This window comes from Monodelphis domestica, chromosome 1, assembly GCF_027887165.1.
Source record: "Monodelphis domestica isolate mMonDom1 chromosome 1, mMonDom1.pri, whole genome shotgun sequence".
NCBI classification, from domain to species: domain Eukaryota; kingdom Metazoa; phylum Chordata; class Mammalia; order Didelphimorphia; family Didelphidae; genus Monodelphis; species Monodelphis domestica.
The window spans coordinates 304,223,627-304,244,454 of record NC_077227.1 but is presented as its reverse complement, the minus strand read 5'-3'; the positions used below and the strand labels follow the sequence as shown (position 1 = coordinate 304,244,454).

Here is a 20,828-nt window from a genome sequence, read left to right as displayed (position 1 = left end):
ACCCCAACAATATAGAATTGTCAAAGTTCCAAGAATAGTAGGAAGCAGATAAGAGCAATACATGCAGGCAAAATTCCAAGGATGGTAGCAGATAAGGGGCTGGAAGACCGTACATGCTGAAAAGTATTTAAAGCCCAGCCTGTCAGAAGCAACTTGGAACTCTGATGGCAGACGTTCCCACTGGTGTGCACCAGTCCATAATAAGGACCCTTTGTCTGTTGACATTGTCCTCTGTCTTCCATGGTGGTGGGTGAAATCCCTGACCTTAACAATACTTATACAAAGATAATCACAAATAGTGAATAATGAATAAACATATTTATCTAAGCAAATAGCAAATAAATCAAAGAAGTCACTCAACTAGCATCTATTAACTACTATGTGTCGAACCAGAAAACCCACAAAAATTGATGAGATTTTTTAATGGAAATGAAATAAGATCTTTCTCATCCAAGAGAAAGGTCCAAACCTTATCAAAGGTCAAATTTCCTATAGTCCCTAGGGAAGCAAAATACCAGTATGAGAACAATTGAGGAGCTGGCTTCCCCTATATGTCTAAAAATGTCTCTCTCTTTCTCCTCCCTGGGGATAGTTCCAAAGACAGTATGGAACCACACCTGTTTTTCTCTCAAAGGAACCAAGATTGTCACTCCTCTCCAAGGTACTTTCAATATGCGCATGCCTCACTCCTCAATCACTCTGTCCCACCTGCCCCCATTCAATTTTTTTTTCTATCTCCCATTTAGAAGAATCTGAAGGATGAGAAATCCTTTAGGTGATCTTCTAATATGAGACAGATTTCATGGGTTTGGAACAAATTTGGCACATATTTAGAGACAATGATTTTTTAGCATCTCTTTGTGATTCATAAGGCTTTTTGTCTCTGATGATTGCTTCTTTGTAAGAATACTGTGAAAGTGCATGAGTTCCTCATACCATGACTATTAGAGAAACAACCATATAATGAGTTCAGGAAGGAAATGGGGAGTGGAAATTGTGAGCTCATTTGGGAAGTAAACAGGAAAATAAGAATCTTTAGCTAGAAGAAGACACCATTGAAGAGACACAGCACTATGATCATGCTTACTTGTTTTTTATGCTTATTTATTAAGCACTGGGGCCAAGGAATCACAGTGACTATCTTCTAAGGCAAGTCTGACTACTAGCCTCCTGCCATATGCTGTCAAAGGATATATGGAACTGGGCATGAAAAGCCATCTTCAGGTACCTGAAAGACTCTTCAAGGCCAAGGAAGGGGCTTTAGGAACCACAGAAGACTCATGGATGAGAAAGATCTCAAAATGTTAGCATGGGGAAGGCCAAATGAGCAGAGCTAGTCAATAGGATTTTTGTAGAAATAGATAAGAAGGATAAGTACATAAGGAAAAGTTTTTTTGATTACTCACATTAGGGGACCACTATAACTGTCTCTTCAGGTAAATCCTGTTTTCACAGCTACTCAGATAAATATTTAACCTTGATTTGGAGATTTTTTAGATGAAAGGTATTATAGAGTCTCATAGGGAAGGATCAAGTTGGAAAGGAAAGAATTGGGCAGAAATGCCTCATTAATCCTTTTAATGCACTTAATATAATTATATGCAATAGATGCTACTAAATTTTCATTAAATCACCATTGGTAACATTGGCATTTTCCAAATGTTCCCAAGCTTTTAGTCCCATTGATTTCCAGGTCAGTGGAGTCTTGGGGGTCAGACTGAGTGTTCCTGAGCCCCAGGTTCATTATTGAATTTTTCTAACAAATCTAAAGAAAGCTGTGGACATAAAAAATAAATTCTTTGCTACATTCTCCTTCTTTAAATAACAAATAGTATAAGAGAAGGTTAAAGAAACTAAAATATGAGAGGAAGACCTAAAAAAATTGCTGTCTCTGAAAATCACTACCGAGTTACTTGAAGGAGGAATGTGACCATTGATGGTCTCTCTCTAATGAGAATAGAAAACTTCTGGTCTGTACTTGGAAATCCAGGCCATGTTAATCTGAAAGAATTCATTGAAAGGTTTATGTCTGGTGGTGATTAAGATCCTGTGATGATAATTTGGGGTGCTGGAGCTGGTCAAGTCTCCTTAAGTAAGAATGGTCTCTCTTTATCTTCTTTATGGCTTCCAAGTCAGGCCAGACACCATCATTTGGCTCATGACTCAGTTCTTAGACAAATCGGTCTATAGAGGTGGAAGGGTCCATTAAGACCCTTGCAAGTGAGAAGCAGTTAGTATGAGAAGGGAAATAAAAATCTATAAGCAACTCAATCCTAGAGAGTCAAGTATAAAGACATGATCTATGTATCTTATTGTGACCATGACTGAGTTTGTTTGTCATCTATGGATCTATCTGAAAATTATTGATTTCTATCTTGGAAATGAAATTATAGATCAATAATTCTCACTCCAAGTATTCACAAAGTCTAATCTTTTTATGTATAGGCAACTAACATGTCTTCCAATTTAACTAGTCAGAAGCTTAGAAATGAGATTCAGAAAGGGACTTAGCAAAAAGAAGACCAAGTTTTTGTATACCCACTAAAGGGACCCAAATTAATGTGACTATTTTGAATTCTGGGGCAAGGGGACCACGGTGACTGTATCCTCAGGTAAGTCACTTCAACATCTTTCTCTAGCTTATTATTGTAGCATCTTAACTGAAATGGGGAAGAAATCAGGAATTTTAGGGTCTCTGACAGAGGTACCCAAGTTACTACCCATGAGAGGTCATCTGTCTGGGCAAGAAAGTAATCTCCTTCTACTAAGCTACTCATAGAAAAATCTTCCAATTGCTTTAGTTATCCTTTACAACTCTACTGGGATTACTTCTATATAGTGAGCTCTCTACAAGGCTTTAATTTGGGGAAAATCCTGTGATCCCAGAGACATAAATCAAATATTGCCTGGGACTAGGCAGACTTGTCCTAATGTGACAACTGGATTGATATCTGGGGAACGGGAACCCTGGTGACTGTCTCCTCAGGTAAGTCATCCTAACTTCTCACTCTAGCCATCTTTACTCTTTTGGGACATTTAAAGGAAAGAAAGAAAAGATGCCCTGTCTCTAAAATCTAATGGGAGAGTTCTTCCAGGAATCTTAGAAAAAATCCATGGTTTCTTTGGCCTTAGAGTAAACTAACTGTGATTTTCCTGGATATAACTTAGATTCTTAAACAGTGTTCTTGAGATTCTTTATGATTCTAATGGTTGATAAGCATTTCAGTTAGTATTTCATATTTTCCAAGGAAGGTTTCTTAGTTGGGTTGATATTTTACCTTAGAAACTGAACTGGGATTTTTATCTGGAGACATGACTAGCAGAGCTGACTGAGGGAGTCAAAATGCCCAGATGAGTGGCTTGCCTGCAAATATTAGCCTAACAAGAAAAAGGAGAATTTACCAAGAAGTCAAGAGACAGTTCTTTCAAATCTCATTTATTGCATGGATTTCTATGTATGGACACAGGTTCTCAGAAACTTCCCCTGAATAAGGTTCAATTATGAAGTTTCAATATGTATTAGACAGCCAGAATTAATACTGAACTTGTGAATTAAGATGGAAAGATAGAATTCATATTAGAAATCATGTTATTTTTGAAAATATCTTTTTCCTGGGCAGTCAGAGGCAGAGGTCAAGGTTATTTCTAGGTTTTTGTGAGACAAGAGTTGTAATTTCCCCAGTACATCTATGGTATGCAGTACTGGGGCCAAGGGACTATTTCTTAAAGTAAAGATTCATGATTTTTTTTTGCTCATAAATGTAGGGTTCTTTGCAACGTTTAAAAGCATATCCTCTAGGATAAGCTATCTAGAGAGGGACAGGCTGGAATAAGAGAGCAAGTTAGAGCATGGGGGACAGATAGACTGGGACATGGGGATGATTTTGGAATGCAACTATTTCTGCCAATTTGTTTCCTGAGCATACAAAGGGTTTAAAGTTGTGTACAAAGGATTTTTTCAGAGACAAATACAGGATTTATATGCAGATACTAGCATAATACAATCACTATAAGTGTTGAATGTTCCTCCTATATCAAATCCACTATAGAGTCATCCAGTGTATAATATGCCATGTAAAATTAAAATACTATTATTTATCTTAATAAATATATATTTAGATAGATTATCTGTAGTGTTACATGCAATATACATGTGTGTTGTGTATATTTGCATATTCGTGTGATAGCATGTGGTAAACATATATACTTATCTATACAAGTACATACATAAATTAAAATATCAAAAAGACTACTGGAAGAGAAGTTGAGAGAGAAAATGTAAAAGTTTAGTTTGATTTAACAGTTGTAAGCTGAAGGAGATCAGTGAAGGAATTTATGTCTCTAAGTTGAAAGTAACAAGTTAGATCAAGGGACAGCTCATGAATTCCTTCTCCACTTCAGGAAACTGAAAAATTATTTTGCTAGGAGCTGCCTTTGTTTTATATAAAGTGATTGAAACAGTTGATCTCCTGTTACTTTTTTTACTTTGGTTAAAGGGGAAAGTTTAAATATAAAATGTTCCCTACAGAAAAGGATAACATAATAATTATAATATAATAATATGATAATATAATATAAGAAAATGTGAAAAATGAGAGATTTTTCAAAGAATATCTTAAAGTAAATTCTGAAAATGACTAAAACTATTAACATTTAAGCATTTAATTTTAAAATAATTTTTTGGCAGTCACACGTAATTTAAAACAATTCATTTTACTACGTTTACTATAATTCTTCTTTAAATATTATCTTTATTTCATTTAGAGTGAGTTCAAAAACTTTAAGCTTCTACTTCAGATAAAGGAATATTTTTAAATCTTGAAAGATTCAAAATCGGTAGCTGAAAAAAGACAAATAGTGCACTCAAAAATTATAACATGAAAAATAGCAGTTATCCTGTGGATTTCTTCACCTTGAGATGTTTATGATAAATAATCAAATGATGTAAAATAACTAAACATAAATTAAATTAACAAATGCTTCCAGGTAGAACCAAGATGGTATCCATTCATTTTCTGGCCTCATGCACCAGATGGTGCTCAAGGATCTGGAAAGCAGGTGGCAGGAAACATCTTGATTCTATTCTAGGAAAAAAAGGAAAAAAAATGATTGTTCATTTCCCCATTTCAGTTGAAAGGAAGTAGCTTTTAGTTAGTTTTTTGCATAGTCCAAAATATCTAAAATTACTCCACTGAGAAAAACAACACCTGGGTAATTTGTATTTCTTTTTCTTTTCTTTTCTTTTTTTTTACTGGCAAAGAAGGAAGGTAATATATATTTGGAGAATAATTTTTAATTCTTTGGATTTATTTTTTATTTTTTTCCTGTCATTGCTTTTACTTCTGGGATTTTCTTAGTTTTGAAAGAGGCACTTAAGAAATTTAGAAATTCCAATTTTTATTATGGTTTACTCATGCATCTAGCATATTTTTCATTTGGTTGATTTTTGTTTTAAGATAATCTTTTTTGAACCATTTCAGCTTCAAATATTATCTTTAGATTTTTTTCTATGTTTAGATTTTCCTTTAAAGATAAAATAATATCAATCTTGAAATTCTATGAAATGTAATGTCAGTAATCAAAAGATACAGTTATCATATTTAATTTTTATATTCAGTATTATATGAAGTTTGCCTAGACTTTGAGAATTTTTACATTTTTTAAATGATAGAGGAAAAAAAATTCAAAGCTGAAATGCTATTTTTAATCAAAATCAAATTTTGATTTCCAAAATGTATGAATTATAGCAAGAAAATACCTGCTTGATTAAGAAAACACTAAAACTCAAAACTATATTGAAAACTGAACAGGCTTCTTTTCTTGAAGAACCAAACACTTGATGATAAGGTAATAAGTTCATTCAAGTCTTTTCTTTTGATATTGTCATTTGGAGCACAGACTCTCCATTGAGCCATTAATACAGGTGGACTATATTTTTGGTCATGCCAACTCTTAGCTGGGAAAATCCAGGTAAAATTTTAAACAACAAATACCAACAAGATTATTTTATAAAAGAAATGGTTATAAAATGAGATCAAATGGACCCCTTCAAGGCCAAGAGGCTCAGCTACATATTCTAATAACTGGTCACCTAATAGGTAAGAAAACAGCTTTTGACTTGCCCATTTCATTATTTACCTAGTCTTCTATTTGGTGTCAGTTACTTTTTCTGGGTTTTGAAAAAAATTTTATTTCATGCATAAAGTTGAATTTTATTTCATTTTAATGAACATTTATTGAGAAATAAATATCTTGTAGATACATCTTCATTAAATAATTGAAAGATCCTATAAATTTAATTTCTTCTGAATCATGTATTAATTAGAAATTGTTATGAGCTAAATACATTATATTTAATATTGTTTATACTTATAAGTTAAATTGTGCATTAATATTTTTATGGTCAATCTTTTAAAGTGCAATATTAGTAGTTTTTGATTAAAGTAGCATTGCTTTAAATAGCACATTAGAAAATTTAGACAATGCATATTTTCTATATTCTATGAAATAATTTCATTGTCAGAGAATTCATTTGAAACCAAATTATTCATTTAAATTAAAAAATATAGAATTTAAGCCTCAGATCTATTTGGTGGCCTTTGCCTCAAAGAGATTATCTCCAATAATTTCTTTGTTCATGTAAATATTGTTCATTATTATGCAGTCTTGGGTCTGAAAATAGTTAACATCAATGCCATTATAGATTATAAATCTTGCAAAACTTTTCAGTTTTGAGAAAATTTCAGTTCAAATGAGAATTTCTTTGCCTATTCTGGAAAGTTGTCTAGAAAGCTAGTGTCTAATGTGGCAGATGGTTTCAGGGCATGGAGCCTGTATATGGACAGGTGGAAGTAAGACTAAGGACATGCAGATTAATGCTGGGCTGCAGAATTTAAGGCAAAAAGAGCTAGAATGGAGAATGAAATTAAGAAAGGGTAGAAAAAAGAGAATCAGGGAGAAACCTGATGTTTGGATGATTGTGTTAAATTGGTATCAGTGGACCTTGTGGGATTTAGTTGACTCAAGTCCCAAAAGCTTATTTATCTTACCTCCTCTCTTTCCAAGACACCCCAAATGGCATGAGTGCCAGGGTAGATCTATAATTATCACTTGCTGTGCTTCTGAACTAAATTGATCTGGACCGGGTTGAACTAGGATGAAATGTGTGTAACATTCACTCCAGTCACCGGTGGGGATAGAAGTCAAGCTCAGGGCTGACTAAATGGGACCGAGTCTAGTCTATGCTGATGTCGTGCTAAATTGAACAGAACTCACTATGTGTACCTGGAGCTAGGCTGGAACTGGAGTTGTACCCTAACTGATGCTAAAACAGAGATGAGATATAGTTGAAACTGGGGCTGGGGCTGAGCACATATGAGGCTAACTAGAACTAAGGTTGAACCAGAAGTACAGCCAGCATTGAGTCTGGAATGGAGGGTAATCTAGAACTAGGACCGTATTAGAGTTGAAATTGAATTAGGGACACAGTCATGGCTGAGGCTAGGGCTGGGACAAGGGTTGAGGTTGCAGTCAAGCCTTGGGTGAGCTTGAGCTGGAGCTGGGCCAGAGCTGGGACTGGGGCTGGAGATGAGCTACAGTTGGGGCTGAGAAGGGAAAGAACTGGAGCTGCAGCTGGCCTGAGGCTGAAGCTGAAACTGGGGCTGGAACCGAGCTAGAACTGGGGCTATGGCTGAGGCTATGGATGAGACTGGGCCTGATGCTGTGGCTCGGAATAAGCTCAAGCTAGGGTTTGGGCGTGGGCTGATCTGGCTGGGGCTGAGATTGGAGTTTAGGCTAGGATGGAGCTGGAGCTGGAGCTGGAACTGGAGCTGGGGCTGGAGCTGGGGCTGGGACTGAACTCTAGCTGGGGCTGGGGCTGGGGCTGAGCTGAACTGGGGCTGGAGCTGAGCTAGAGCTGGGACTGAAGCTTAGCTAATGCTGGAGCTGAGCTGGGGCAGGACTGAGCTCGAGCTGGGCCTGCAGCTAGGACTGTGGATGGGGCTGGGGCTGGGGCTGGGGCTGGGGCTGGGACTGAGCTGGGGCTGGGGATGAGTTCCAGCTGGGGCTAAGACTGAACTCGAGCTGAGCTAGGAGTGTGGATGGGGCTGGGGCTGGGGCTGGGGCTGAGCTAGAGCTGGGGTTGAGGTCAAGCTGGGACTGAGGCTGAACTGTAGGTGGGACTGAAGCTGAGCTAATGCTAGAGCTGAGCTGGGGCAGGACCGGGTAGGACTTGGGCTTGGGGTAGGACTGAGCTCCAGCTGGGGCTGCAGCTAGGACTGTGGATGGGGCTGGGTTCGGGGCTGAGCTCAAGCTGGAGCTAGAACTGAGTTCAAGCTGGGACTGGGGCTGACCTGGGGCTGGGGCTGAGCTCAAGCTGAGCCTGAAGCTGGGCTAGAGCTGAGACTGGGCTGGGCTGGGGCTGAGGCTAGAACTGGGACTAGGGCTAGAACTGAGCTCGAGCTGGGGTTGGAGCTGAACTGAGCTGGTGCTAGAACTGGGGCTTTGGCTAGGACTGAGCTAGAACTAGCGCTGGGACTAAACCTGAACCAGAGACAAGGTTAAGTGGGAGCTCTTAGCTTTTCTACTGAGGATATATGGAGCTGAGGCTGAACCAGAGCTCTAGCTGGCTAGAGATAGGCTAAGGAATGAGCTGGAGCTGGAGCTGTGATTATGGTTGACTTGGAATTGAGTTTGGGACTGAGTTAGGGGCAAGAGATAGGAATAAATAGGAAGTGGAGGTGGGCTAGAGTTTCCACTGAGAAGAAAAAGAGGAAGAACTAAAGCTAAAATGGTATGAATCTAAGCTGCTAGGAGCTAAGCTGGTTTGGTGAGGGGCTGATTGTGAGTTGGAGTCAGAGCTGGGACTGAGCAAAAGTTGGAGCTGAGACTAGAGATCTCACTGAACCTGTCTGTACTGGAGCTAAAATTGAAGCCAGAGATGGTATTAAGCTGGATCTGGGGTTGGGAATGAAACTGAGAGCTATAGAGCTCTCAGAAACTGAGCTACAGAGAGGATTTTGTAGAAGAGCTGGAGTTAAAGCTGAAACTGGACTGTAATTAATTCCCGTTCAGCCATGTTCTTCATGACCTTGTTTGGTGTTTCCTTAGCAAAGGTACCAGAGTGGTTTGCTATTTCCTTCTTCAAACCATTTTATAGAAGAGGAAACTAAGGCTAATAGGGTTAAGATACTTGCCCAGAGTCATACAGCTAGTAAATGTCTGAAGTCAGATTTGAACTCCTGAAGATTAGTGTTCCTGACTCCAGGTCTAGCATTCTATCTACAATACTGCCTAGCTGGCCAAGATAGGGAACTAAAGCTAAGATTAGGCTAAAGCTAGAGAGAGTTGGAACTACAGCAATAACTGAGACTGGGGCTGGAGCTAGGATCACACTCCCTTAGCTGAGTTAGAGCTGGAGCTAAAGTTAAAGCCAGGAGTGGGGGTAAGCCAAAACTACAGCTGGTTGAGTAAAACTGGAGCTGAGGCTTCACACTGACTCCAGACTGACCTAGACTGGAGTTGCACTGCAACTTATCTTCATAGCCTTCTTGAGTGGAGCTCTTTTGGGGCTAGTCTGCACTACATTTGGGCTGGGTCCTAAGGCTAAGGCAGAGCTAAAACTGATCTGTACTGAGCCTTCCAACAACCCCCCTGACAACGTGTTTGGCAAGGGGTGGGAGAAGGTGAAGTGGGGAAGGAAGGCAGGTTAGGAATAATCCATACTGACACCTGGGTAAACTGAGCTAGTTCATTTCAGTTCTTTCTGCAACAGATACTGGCTAAGCTCTACTGGGACTGGTTCCTCTGGACCTTTTGTTACAGCACAGCTGACCTGGGGGGCTGGGGCTGGAAGTGAACTAGAGCTGAGGCTGGGGCTGGGGCTCTGTGGAGCTAAAATAAGTTCAAATGAGCTTGACTGAGCTAGTTCAGATCCCTACTCAGTCCCTCGTGGAGCTGAGCTACACTAGGGGTAGAATTAGCTCAATAAGTCATTACCCTATCCTGTAAACTGAGTTGAACTGAGCGGAAGCTTTTTTGAGTCATACTCAAAGTCTGAGGCTATATTTAGTCCTTTCTAGACTGAATTGAAATTATCTGAGCTGGAAGGAACTGATTTGGGCTCAGTCCATACAAAAGCCATTGTACAGATGCCAAACTGAGCTGAAATGGGATTGATGATCTCCTATTTACTTTACCTGAGTCTGTCCATGAGTTTCCTCTTGGTCTGAGCTGTAGTGGTCCATACTCATAGAACTTTTGGGATGAGTTCTTCATGAAGTCCATTGTTTCAGGCTTTTAAGGCTTTTGCTCATATCAACAGGGGCCTGTCTCCTGGGCACTGGCCCTTGAGATGATGCATCATCTCTCTTTTTTCCTTGTCTAAAAAGATGTTACATTTTTAGTTCTGGGGATTTGGAAGGCTCCGGGAAATAAACATACCACCATCCATACAGAAATATACATGTGCTGTCTAGATTAATGAAGAAGGAGATTTTCTCCATGAGTGGATGGCTAGTTTCTCCAAACCTATACAACAATCATGTTTTCAGACTTAAATAAAGCAAAGAAAAACTCCCTTTGGCATAGCATGGAGAACAGTGTTCCCAGAAGCTGACAGATTTTAGCCTAAAGACTTTGGCTTATCTCACTGGGTGGTAGAGCCTAAGGGGTGAGCTGGAACATGCCCAAAGTGGCAAAAAGGCTAGTCTGGCTCAGAGAGAACTTTATTTACTTCCATGACCCTCTATTTTTGAAGCTCACCAACAATGGGTTTTGCTTTGTTTTTTGCCAGAGGATTCTTCTAGAGGTTCTTAACTGGTGAGGCCTTCTCAAAGTAAAATGCATAAAATAAAATCCATAGGATTACAAATGAAAAATAAATTATATTGAAAATACAATGAATAAAATATTAATTTTTGATGTATTTTTTAAGTTCACAGACCCCCAGTTAAGTTTCCTTATTAAGTGAAGGTCTTGAGGATTGTCATTTCCCTAGGGCTGATCTCTTCAGAAATATGCATCCTCATGTATGGTGCCTTTACTGGCAATGCTTGGTACCAAGCCCTATATGGAGCCTATGCTGTGGTGCCTATATCCTATTTGGAATGGATGAAGAGAAAATGGGGCATATGCCCAGAATGCATGAAAAGGAAGGTATAATATACACTCCTTTGGAAAGTCAGCTCACTGCACTTACCTTGCTCCTGCATCTCACCTAAAACTTTACAAAGGAATTAGCCATTTTGCCCACTGCTTCGGGCTTAGTACTCTTGAAAAAGCTTTCGTTTTTAACATTTCTCCTCTTCCTTCTTTTTTTGTCGTTCCCGATCTTTTCCTCAGCTCTCCCATCTGCACCAAATCTCTTCTCCCTCTCACCCTGTTTGAATTCTGGAGTCGAAGATGCCCCTGTGGCTGTGGGTTGTTTGGCGAAGGATTTTCTACCTGATTCCATTAACTTCTCCTGGACCTACCAAAACCAAAGTGCTGTAAGTCACACAGATTTAAAGATCTTCCCATCTCAAATGAGTGGCCCAACATACACAGCCACCTCCCAAGTGATCCTCCCTGCCTTGGATGTCCTTCAAGACAGTTACTTGGTATGTAAGGCCAGCCATCTCAACAGCAACAAGCAAGTTCAAGTTTCCCTCCCAGGTAAGATCCTTTATCTCTTCTCTCCTCCCTACCCTTGCTTTGGTTCCATGAAGGGGAACTATCCAGCAATTTTGAGGGGAACAAGACACCCCAGTTGAAAGCACAGGACATGTCACACAAATAGACATATTAAGATACACAAACATAAGTCCATATATAAATATAACATATGGACACACCAAAGTCCATACACACAAATCCCCATATATTTGCTTGTGCTCCTCCCTGGCTCTAATGGCCTCAAAGGGGAGGTCTTGATTTAAGGGGGCTCTTGGGCAGACCTCCATTCTAGATGCTGATCCTTCTATTTCAAACTTCCTTCCATCCTCAGACTCATCCCTAGCAAAAGCAACCATCTTGGCAGGGTCCTAACTTCCCCCTTTGCTGGCTTGTGTTTCTATCCAGATACCACCAGCAGTTCCCCTAATGTGACTGTGTACATCCCACCCCGTGATGCATTCTCCAACTCTGGCCTACGAAAATCCAAGCTCATCTGTCAAGTCACTGACTTCAGACCAAGGGAGATCAAGTTAACATGGCTTCGAGAGGGGAGGCCAGTTTCATCAGGCTTCTCTACAGGTCAAGTCCTACCTGATGGTTCTGGAACCTACTTCCTGCAGAGCAGTCTGACTATTAATGAGAGTGACTGGCTCAGCCAGAGCACATTCACTTGCCGAGTAGATCACCTCAATGCCCAATTCCAGAAGAATGTTTCCTCAAGCTGTGCCATCAGTAAGTGATGTTCAGAAGAGGGTTGGAAATTGCAGCCTTCTCACTTCTACGGTTCTGCCTAGATCATAAAAGATCCCCAGAGAAGTACTCTTCCCCAGGAAATCTTCCCTAGCTCAGGGCTTGCTCCTAGAGAAAAAATGTATCAACATACCCCTAATGTGCTGAAAATGTAGATTCCATGAGGCTTTAATCCTGGTGATATCAACCACTTAGAACTAAGATCAGCTCTGCTAAACAGGAATCTGGTTTCTTCAGGAGTCTCAAACACTGATGATGGCTGCTTAATTAATTCCCATCCTGTCTCACAAATGGCTGAGATCAGTGATGCTTGCTAGAATCCCCCTTCTCTTTATTTACTTGCGTGGAGGACACTGGGGAAAGGGTACATGGAAGATAATTCTAGATATTCTCTATCAGAGCTCTTTAAATCACATAAGGTATCCAACAATCCAACTAGAAAAGATTTACATTCTTCTCCTCTTATTGAGGAATGAATGAAAGGAAATAGAAGCATACTGATGCATAATTAGCTTAGATATAAGAAAGGGAGTCCTCGGAGCATTGCCTAGCAATCTCTGGAGTTGGTCATTGAATAAAGGTGAGAATGGTCTTCCCTGGGACCAGAAGGAGCATAGGAAATTCCCTTTAGACAGAGATGACTGAAGTTAATACCTGCCTGGAAGAGTAGTTCCAGAGAGCTCTGTAGAATTTATCAGATCCATAAACTCAGATTGCTTGCCACTTGATCAAAAAGAAGAAAGCACTCAAGCCCGCAGTGAGTATGCATGAAGAAAAAGTGTTAAGGGAGAGGAGAAGCATTAAGGGAGAAGAAAGATAAATCCATAGGAAACACTACTGGTATTTGGAGAGTCAGTATAATTCTGTCTCTATTTGCCTCCTTTTGGAAACTAAATATGACTTTTCCTTTAATCTAGGCACAGATTCACCCATTGAAGCTTTTGCCATTCCCCCCTCCTTTGCAAGTATCTTTGTTACTAAATCAGCCAAATTAACCTGTGTAGTCACAAACCTGCCCACCTATGACAGTTTGAGCATTTCCTGGACTCGTAAGGATGGACAGCTTCTGAAAACTAAAGTTAAAGTATCTAGCAGCCACCCCAATGGTACCTTTACTGCTGAGGGAGAAGCCACAGTCTGTGCAGAGGAATGGAATTCAGGGGAAGCATTTAAATGCATCGTGACTCATTCTGATCATCCTGTTCCCTTGAAGAAAGAAATCTTCAAGCCACAGGGTAAGGATTCCAACTTTCTCCTCCTTGTCATCTTTCCTCCCTCCCCTTAACCCAGAAATTGGCCCGTCCAGGATCATATGATACTATCTTGGAGGCCATATGACTGGGGGACTTTTAAATCTCTTGGAGTCTCTGAAAAAAAATTTGAGTTCATCTGTCTAGATTTAGGAAGACCAGACAAAGGTGCTCAGTCTTTTTCCCTCAGAGCAAAAACAACCAAGTCAGACCAGGAAAGGACCATGAGATCTTCCTTTTCCTCTCATTCCTTCTTCCCAACCTTTTTCTCATCCTTCCACATGTTGCTCTTGATGGAAAAGACTGAGAGAATCTTTCAATTTGAGCTCCATTCATCACACATAACTCTTTTCTAGGATTTTAGAGGACCCAGGAGCCTCTTTTCCTACTTTCTCTTACTAAACCCCAGACTCACCACAGGAATCTCCTACCTTAATCTGGTTTTGCCTTTATGCTTTGACTATAAACTCTTTATTCTCAGACCAGCCATTTTCAAGCTGACTTCATCTAATTTCTCTTTGCTTACAGAAGTTGACCTGCATGCCCCATCTGTCTACCTGTTACCTCCAAATCCTGAGGAGCTGAGCCTGAGGGAATCAGCTACTGTAACCTGCATGATGAAAGACTTCTCCCCACCAGATGTGTTTGTCCAATGGATGCACAAAGGGCAGCCCATACCCTCAGAGAAATATGTCACCAGCAGCCCCCATCAGGATCCCCAGAAAGGTGGTCGCTACTTCTCCTACAGTATCCTGACAGTGTCAGAGGCACAGTGGAATTCAGGGGATCCTTTCACCTGTGTGGTAGCTCATGAAGCATTGCCCTTGTCATCAACGGAGAGGACCGTGGACAAGTCCACTGGTAAACCCACCCTCGTCAATGTCTCCCTTGTGCTAGCTGACACAACCAATACTTGTTACTGAGAGAGTATGATCTTGGTCAGCCTCTTCTTACTATGCCTACAGGTCCTACCCTCACCATATAACTTATTCATGAGGTAGATTCTGGGGGCCTTTGGGCCAACTGAATATCCAAAGAAGTATTTAAGATTATATGACTGAAATGAAAAACTGCATTTTATAAAAATTAGAAATAAAAAAAATCTTTATAAAGAGATATCCGTTCTGGTTCTGTAGTAAATAATGGTATCTGATTCTCCCCAAGCTTCTCTCTATACAACATTACTTACCCGATCCTGTTGCTTCACCTCACTCCTAAAATTATTTGCCTAAATACATACATGCACACACACACATATACACCACCTTAGACCTTATCTCCTTGATCATCTCTCCCCAACTTTGCTTCATACTTACAGTTCCTTCAACCTTATGATGCTCAGATGCTACAAATATGTTTCTACATGTTTCTTAGCCTTTCAGAACAAGTTTCAGTAGAAACAAAACTGATAATCCACGTGCATGTGTGGATACACAACACACACATGCCATCTCTAGACTAAGTAAATAAAAACTTCTTCTCTGGCAGGGAGGTATGAGCACTTATAGAATTTTGACTTGGACTTTTTTTAGTCAGTAGAATCATTTTGTCCCTTAGTAGGTAAGATTTGCATTTTCCCACTATATCTAGCCCTTTGGGAGAGAGGAGAAAGGAAACAATGCTTCTTACAATAACTTCAGTTATGTAACTCCATATTTCAATGCCTAGGGATATAGAATTCCAAATTTCATATCCCACTGATCACTTTTAGTGATCCCTTTAATGCTCCAGTTTGGGCTTTGAGTGGAATCCTGGCTATTTTACCTCCTCATGTCCAAGGGAATGGGCCTCAGGGTTCCAGGGATAAGTGATTCCTAACTTAAGATAAAGGGTTATTTCCAAACAATACTTCCATTTCCTCTCCCTGATATATTCCTACCTGATGATCCTGACCCAGGCTTTTAGTATCTGCCCCTAGGGCAGAAAGCACATCACATTCAAAGAGGATGAGTTGATGGAATCAGAATAGAGAAGACTGAGGGGAGAGATTTGATACCAAATATGACCTTGTTGAGTTATGGAAGGAGTCAAGGGTCATCTTTTCAAAAAACTAGAGAAATATCTAAGGGACCCCCATTGAATAAGCTTCCCTTCTGACCTCCTTGTTAGAAGTTACATGAGAATGGAATTACAAGTAGCCCCAGAAAAACCTAGTAATGACCCTTCATCCAAAGAACAGCCTCTAGTGGAGGCTGTACCTGACAAGAGAAGAGAAACCTCATTTAGCTATTGCCTGCTGTCCAATGATAGAAGTCCAAACAGAGCAACATATACTTTGGTACTGGATATAATAGTTAATTAAGGAAAAATTAATAGTTTCTATGAAGACTCTTTTCAATACCTTTAATCTGCACTGAAATCTTAGCAAGGTGCAGGTCAAAGCAACCAAAAGGGCATCAAGCCCTAATGAAATTGATGTGTTGAACAAATTTTATGTGGAAAATCAAAATTCTATAATTTCCCTGAATAGCACAGAAGCTAGAGAAACCATTTGGGTCCCAACTGTTACTGTGGTATTGTTAAGGGAAATCACAAGAGGGAAAACATTTAAATATTTTAAGTTCATTGATGGGAAGGTTGAGAGGAAGGAGGGTAAAAGGGTAAGGGAAGGATATTGATCTTAAACCCAAAACTAATTCCCTTAAAACTATCTTCATAGCTATCTTCTCTATGCTAAATAAATTGTTTCCCCAAACACAATCTCACAAAATAGAGTCCAATATATGAACCAAGATCCCAGAATAAAATGTCCAAAGTAGGTCCAGTAGAGAAATGGTTCTTTGGTCTTCTGTCCAGCTGCCAGCAGTCAGTCCAAGAAGGTTTCCTCTCACTCAAGCTGGTGTCTTCCAAAGGGCCAGAAACCTGGTAGATGGAAAATCTTTAATCTCCAAAAGCTTCCTCCAGGAGACTGTTTACAGTGGGGACATTAGAATTCTTGACTCAGGCTGCCCATGTGACCTTCCGTCACATGTCCTGTCAATCAAATGGAAGTTCATATTGCAAAAATCCTTCTGCAATCTTCCTTTTCTTATTACATTAGATAAACCTTCTTCTCTGATACCTTCAAATTATTCCTAAACACATCCCAGATCTGTCCTAAGGATCCCAGCAAGAAAATCTAAATTTCCCAAGAATCCATTGGTTTCTTTACCCCAACCTCAATTTCACTTTAGCAGAAACACCTGAATATCTTTGCGAATCACTAAGGCTATAGGATAAATCTTTCTTTATGTAGCCCAGCCTTAGTTCCTCCAAGATATCAGGTCCTATTGCCAGTAATCATCTGCAATCAAGAGAAACTTCAAATACTTTCTCCTATTTAGTCATGATTTCTTGAGGAAAAACAAAACTATGAAATTCTGTTAGATTACATATACATACAGACATACATAAAAAAATTCATTTTCTGTAAAAGAGCTGAGAGAGGACAATTATGCTACAGAAATTTGAGGTCAGAAAAATATAAATAATAGAAACTAAGAAATAATTAACAATGGAAATGATGCTTTAAACAGCAACCTAGTAGTATTATCTTAATTTCATATATTCTAGTGCTGGCACATTATCCTTCTTTGTACACTTCCAATTACTGAGAAGTTTTATGATCCAAATGTTTACCAGTTTAGTCCTTCCATATGAATACAAAAGTTTTGTGTCTGATCATGACTGAAGGGGGGAGAAGGAAATGGAAGGTGGTATCATCAAATATCTGTTTCAGTTCCCTTATTTACATGGTCATGGAAAGATATTTTCAAGGAAGCGGAACCATAGATTTCAAATACATTCTATTCCTTTTCTTCTGGACAGCTAGACATAGCAGCTTAGGACCCATGGTGATAGGAAAAACATTAAGTTACCTCCTAAGACCTTGTCTCATTTGTTCCCACAGTTACAGAGTGAGCTGTCTTCCTGTCTCTGCCCCAACTTTCCCCAATTCTTCTTTTCAACCCTTGATTTTCCAAAGAAAGTATTTTTCATGATCAAATTTGGAAAAGATAGTCTTGAAATCAACCACAATTCATTAAACTCTTGGTTCATCCATTTGCCTCAGCTCATCAGAGTACACATCTCTCTTATTCCTCTCATCTAAAATTTAGTCTTTTAAGAAAATTTCTCAGGTCCAAATAAGAGCACAGGTGTGAAATGTTCCTTAGAACATTGGACTAGGAGAAGTCTAAACCAAGATTTTCATGCACATGTGTGGATGCTTACACATAAATCCACTAATTTCTCACATTAATTTTCATCAGCTTTCTATCTCTTTCTTCCTTTCTTTTATTGAACTCATTGTTCTCATTGTTCTGGCCACATAAGAGTGGCCAGAGTTAAATCACCATGGCACAAATGTGAGAATCAGAATTCAGTTTTAAATAGTGACTTTAATCCTGTCATCAGCACCTACATATGGGGTCCTTTTGAGACTGCAAGAAAAGTTTCCCTTTCTAAATGCATTTTCATCCCCCATTTCTGCCTTTCCTCTCACAGAGTCTTCCTGAATTTTCAGTTGTGTAATTTTTCCAAGTCGCTGGCTTTTCCCATACTTCCAACCTTCTTATTTTTAGATATCTGTTTCTGATCCTGGGGCGATAACGTTAGATGTCCTCTAGATTTCCTCACAGAAAATACATCTGAGAAATTTCTATTTACCAGTTTTTTTCCCATTAACTTGTCCCAAAGCAGCAAAATCCTCTGTCTAGTCTCAGTCCCAAAGTGACTGAATCTAACACTGATGCTTCTATTTTCTATTCAAAACCCATGAAGAAGGGGAAGTGAATGCTGAAGAAGAAGGATTTGAGAATCTGTGGACAACAGCCTCAACTTTCATTGTCCTCTTTCTGCTGAGTCTTTTTTACAGTACGACAGTCACTCTATTCAAGGTAAGAGGACAAGGATGCATACAGTTTAAGCAAATGTGTTCAAGGAAGTATGGTGTGAGCACCTTTCTTTTTAATGAAGTTATGGTGTTATTATTAAATAATTAAATATTCATGTAGACCTGAAGATATAGTTGCACATATATTTAGTCAACAATACTAGATTGACAGTGTGAAATGTGCCTTGCATTTAATTGCATATGTTTACTGCTATAAGCATTACAGATTTTTACTGCTATAAATTACTACTTGTTTGAGTATACTTCTCATTTTGCTGTTATAGTCATTTGACCATTTTGTATGTCATGTATAATGCTTATTTATTAACTAGTTTGTGTATATGCTCTGCTAACATTAAGTTGTATTTTCTATAGAAATTCACATCTGGCTCAAGATAAGGATTCCCTAGTTATCAGCAAAACTGGTACTAGTGGAAAACTAAAATTTCCAGAAATTAGCAAATAAGGGAAAGAAAACTATGCTTTTCAAAGGCAACTATGAACTAAAAAAAAATTCTACTGAAGCAGGGTCACCCACCACTCCCACCTATATACATACACACTCAATGAACTCCAATAGTTCCTCAGTTGACTCCAGAATCAAACATAAAATCCTCTGTTTAGCTTTCAAAGCCCTTCATAACCTAGTGCTGCTACACACACCACATCTTGAAGTAAATATACCTTTCCAGTCTTCCTGCACTTTACACTCTCCTGTGTATCCTTCCATCCAGTGACACCAAACACTTTACTATATCTTGAAAAAGACATTGCATATTCAGACTCTAAGCACATTCCTGTACCTGGAATGTTCTCCTTCCTCATCTCTATCTACTAACTTTCCTGACTTCCTTTAAGATTTAATTTAAATATCATCTTATACAGTAAGCCTTTCCCAACCCTCTTTATTCTGGTGCCTTCTATTTATTAGTTATTTTCTATTTAACATATATAATAAATATATTCATATATATGTATATATATATATATAGTTCATACATATTTGCTTGCTTTTTATCTCCACCATTAGATTTTGAGCTCCTTTAGGGCAAGGATTGTCTTTTGCCTTTGGTATCTCCACTGCTTAGGATAGTGCCTGGCACATAATAGTTTTAGCAAATATTTATTAACTGATTATAAAAGGTCTCATCTCTTACATATAGGGGCACAAATTGAGATCCCTGTAGGAAGCACAATTGACATATTTCTTCAAATATCTCTTGAAAAACCTCAAGAACCATTTACAAAATTTTGTAGATGAGGACATAAAGGCCCAGGGAGGTTAACTCAGGTCCTCTGACTCCAGAGTCATGGTTATTTCCACTTTGTCACTTTCATTATTTTGAACTTTCTCCAGCGAATTCACACAGGTCCCTTTTTGCCTCTGATATTTACTCCCAAAAATGGTCAAGAAAAAAGTAATGCATTTATTATTATTCATAATAACATGTCTTTTTAAAATGATCTTACATAAAATATATGACGTAGATATTTGTTTTACAGATGGAGAAACTAAAGCTAAGAGAGATTAAAATGACATGATAAGTATAAGGTAGAATTTGAACATAGGTCTTCCTAACCTCAAATCTAGCATACTTATACTATACTATATTATTTCTCTATTATTCACAGGTAAAATAAATTCATCCTTGAAAAACAAGCATATGAAAACAAAGATCCTAGACCAAAAGAAGAGATAATTCCTTGAAGCCTTGACCCAAGCTTCCTAAATGATGATATTCACCCTTTCAACAATTCTTGGAAGCCTAAGAGGCTCCAAAGCATATGGAGGTGGTAAAGAGGGAAGGAACTTTTTATATACATGTGGTTTTCCTATATCCTCTTAATACTTTATATATAACTCATCTCTTTCATTTTCCTTCATGTCTAACTTCCTAAAATTAGGATTTAAAAGAAAAATAATGCATATTCCTAAACCCAACCAATGTATTTTACTAGTTAACTTGTAAACCACAAGATCTTTCTGAAATAAATAAATTTATGTATATATATATATATTATATTATGTTTCAATGACTTTTATTAGAATCACTAAAGAATTACCAAGGCCGTGACATTTTCCCTATCCTGGGAATTCACTGATGAATATTCTTAATTAATCTGAGATTCGTGTATGGCTGTATTATTTGGAATCTCAAAACCCAATTTTGCTTTATATTAGAAAAGTCAAGTGATTCATGTATAAGGGTAGGATCTGGAAAAGGACATTGTCAAGGAAGAATTGAACAATGATTGTCATGTTATTTATCAAAGGGAAACCAAAATTAGCTACAAAAGAATTG

At 38.7% G+C, this 20,828-nt stretch overlaps 3 gene segments (V, D, J or C); all 3 read left to right on the top strand.

The window, feature by feature from the left end:
- Positions 1-20,828, top strand: part of LOC103103780 (immunoglobulin heavy constant gamma 1-like) — a 349,593-nt gene that overhangs the window by 112,198 nt on the left and 216,567 nt on the right.
- Positions 1,039-20,539, top strand: LOC103103486 (immunoglobulin heavy constant mu-like). The segment is given in 7 exon segments: positions 1,039-1,224; positions 11,341-11,652; positions 12,058-12,384; positions 13,320-13,637; positions 14,181-14,513; positions 18,414-18,529; positions 20,158-20,539. Coding segments are annotated over 6 exon segments (1,233 nt in total).
- The window catches only part of LOC103105694 (immunoglobulin alpha-2 heavy chain-like), a 311,264-nt gene continuing 293,350 nt past the window's right edge, over positions 2,915-20,828 (top strand). The window contains exon 1 of the C gene segment in view: positions 2,915-2,986.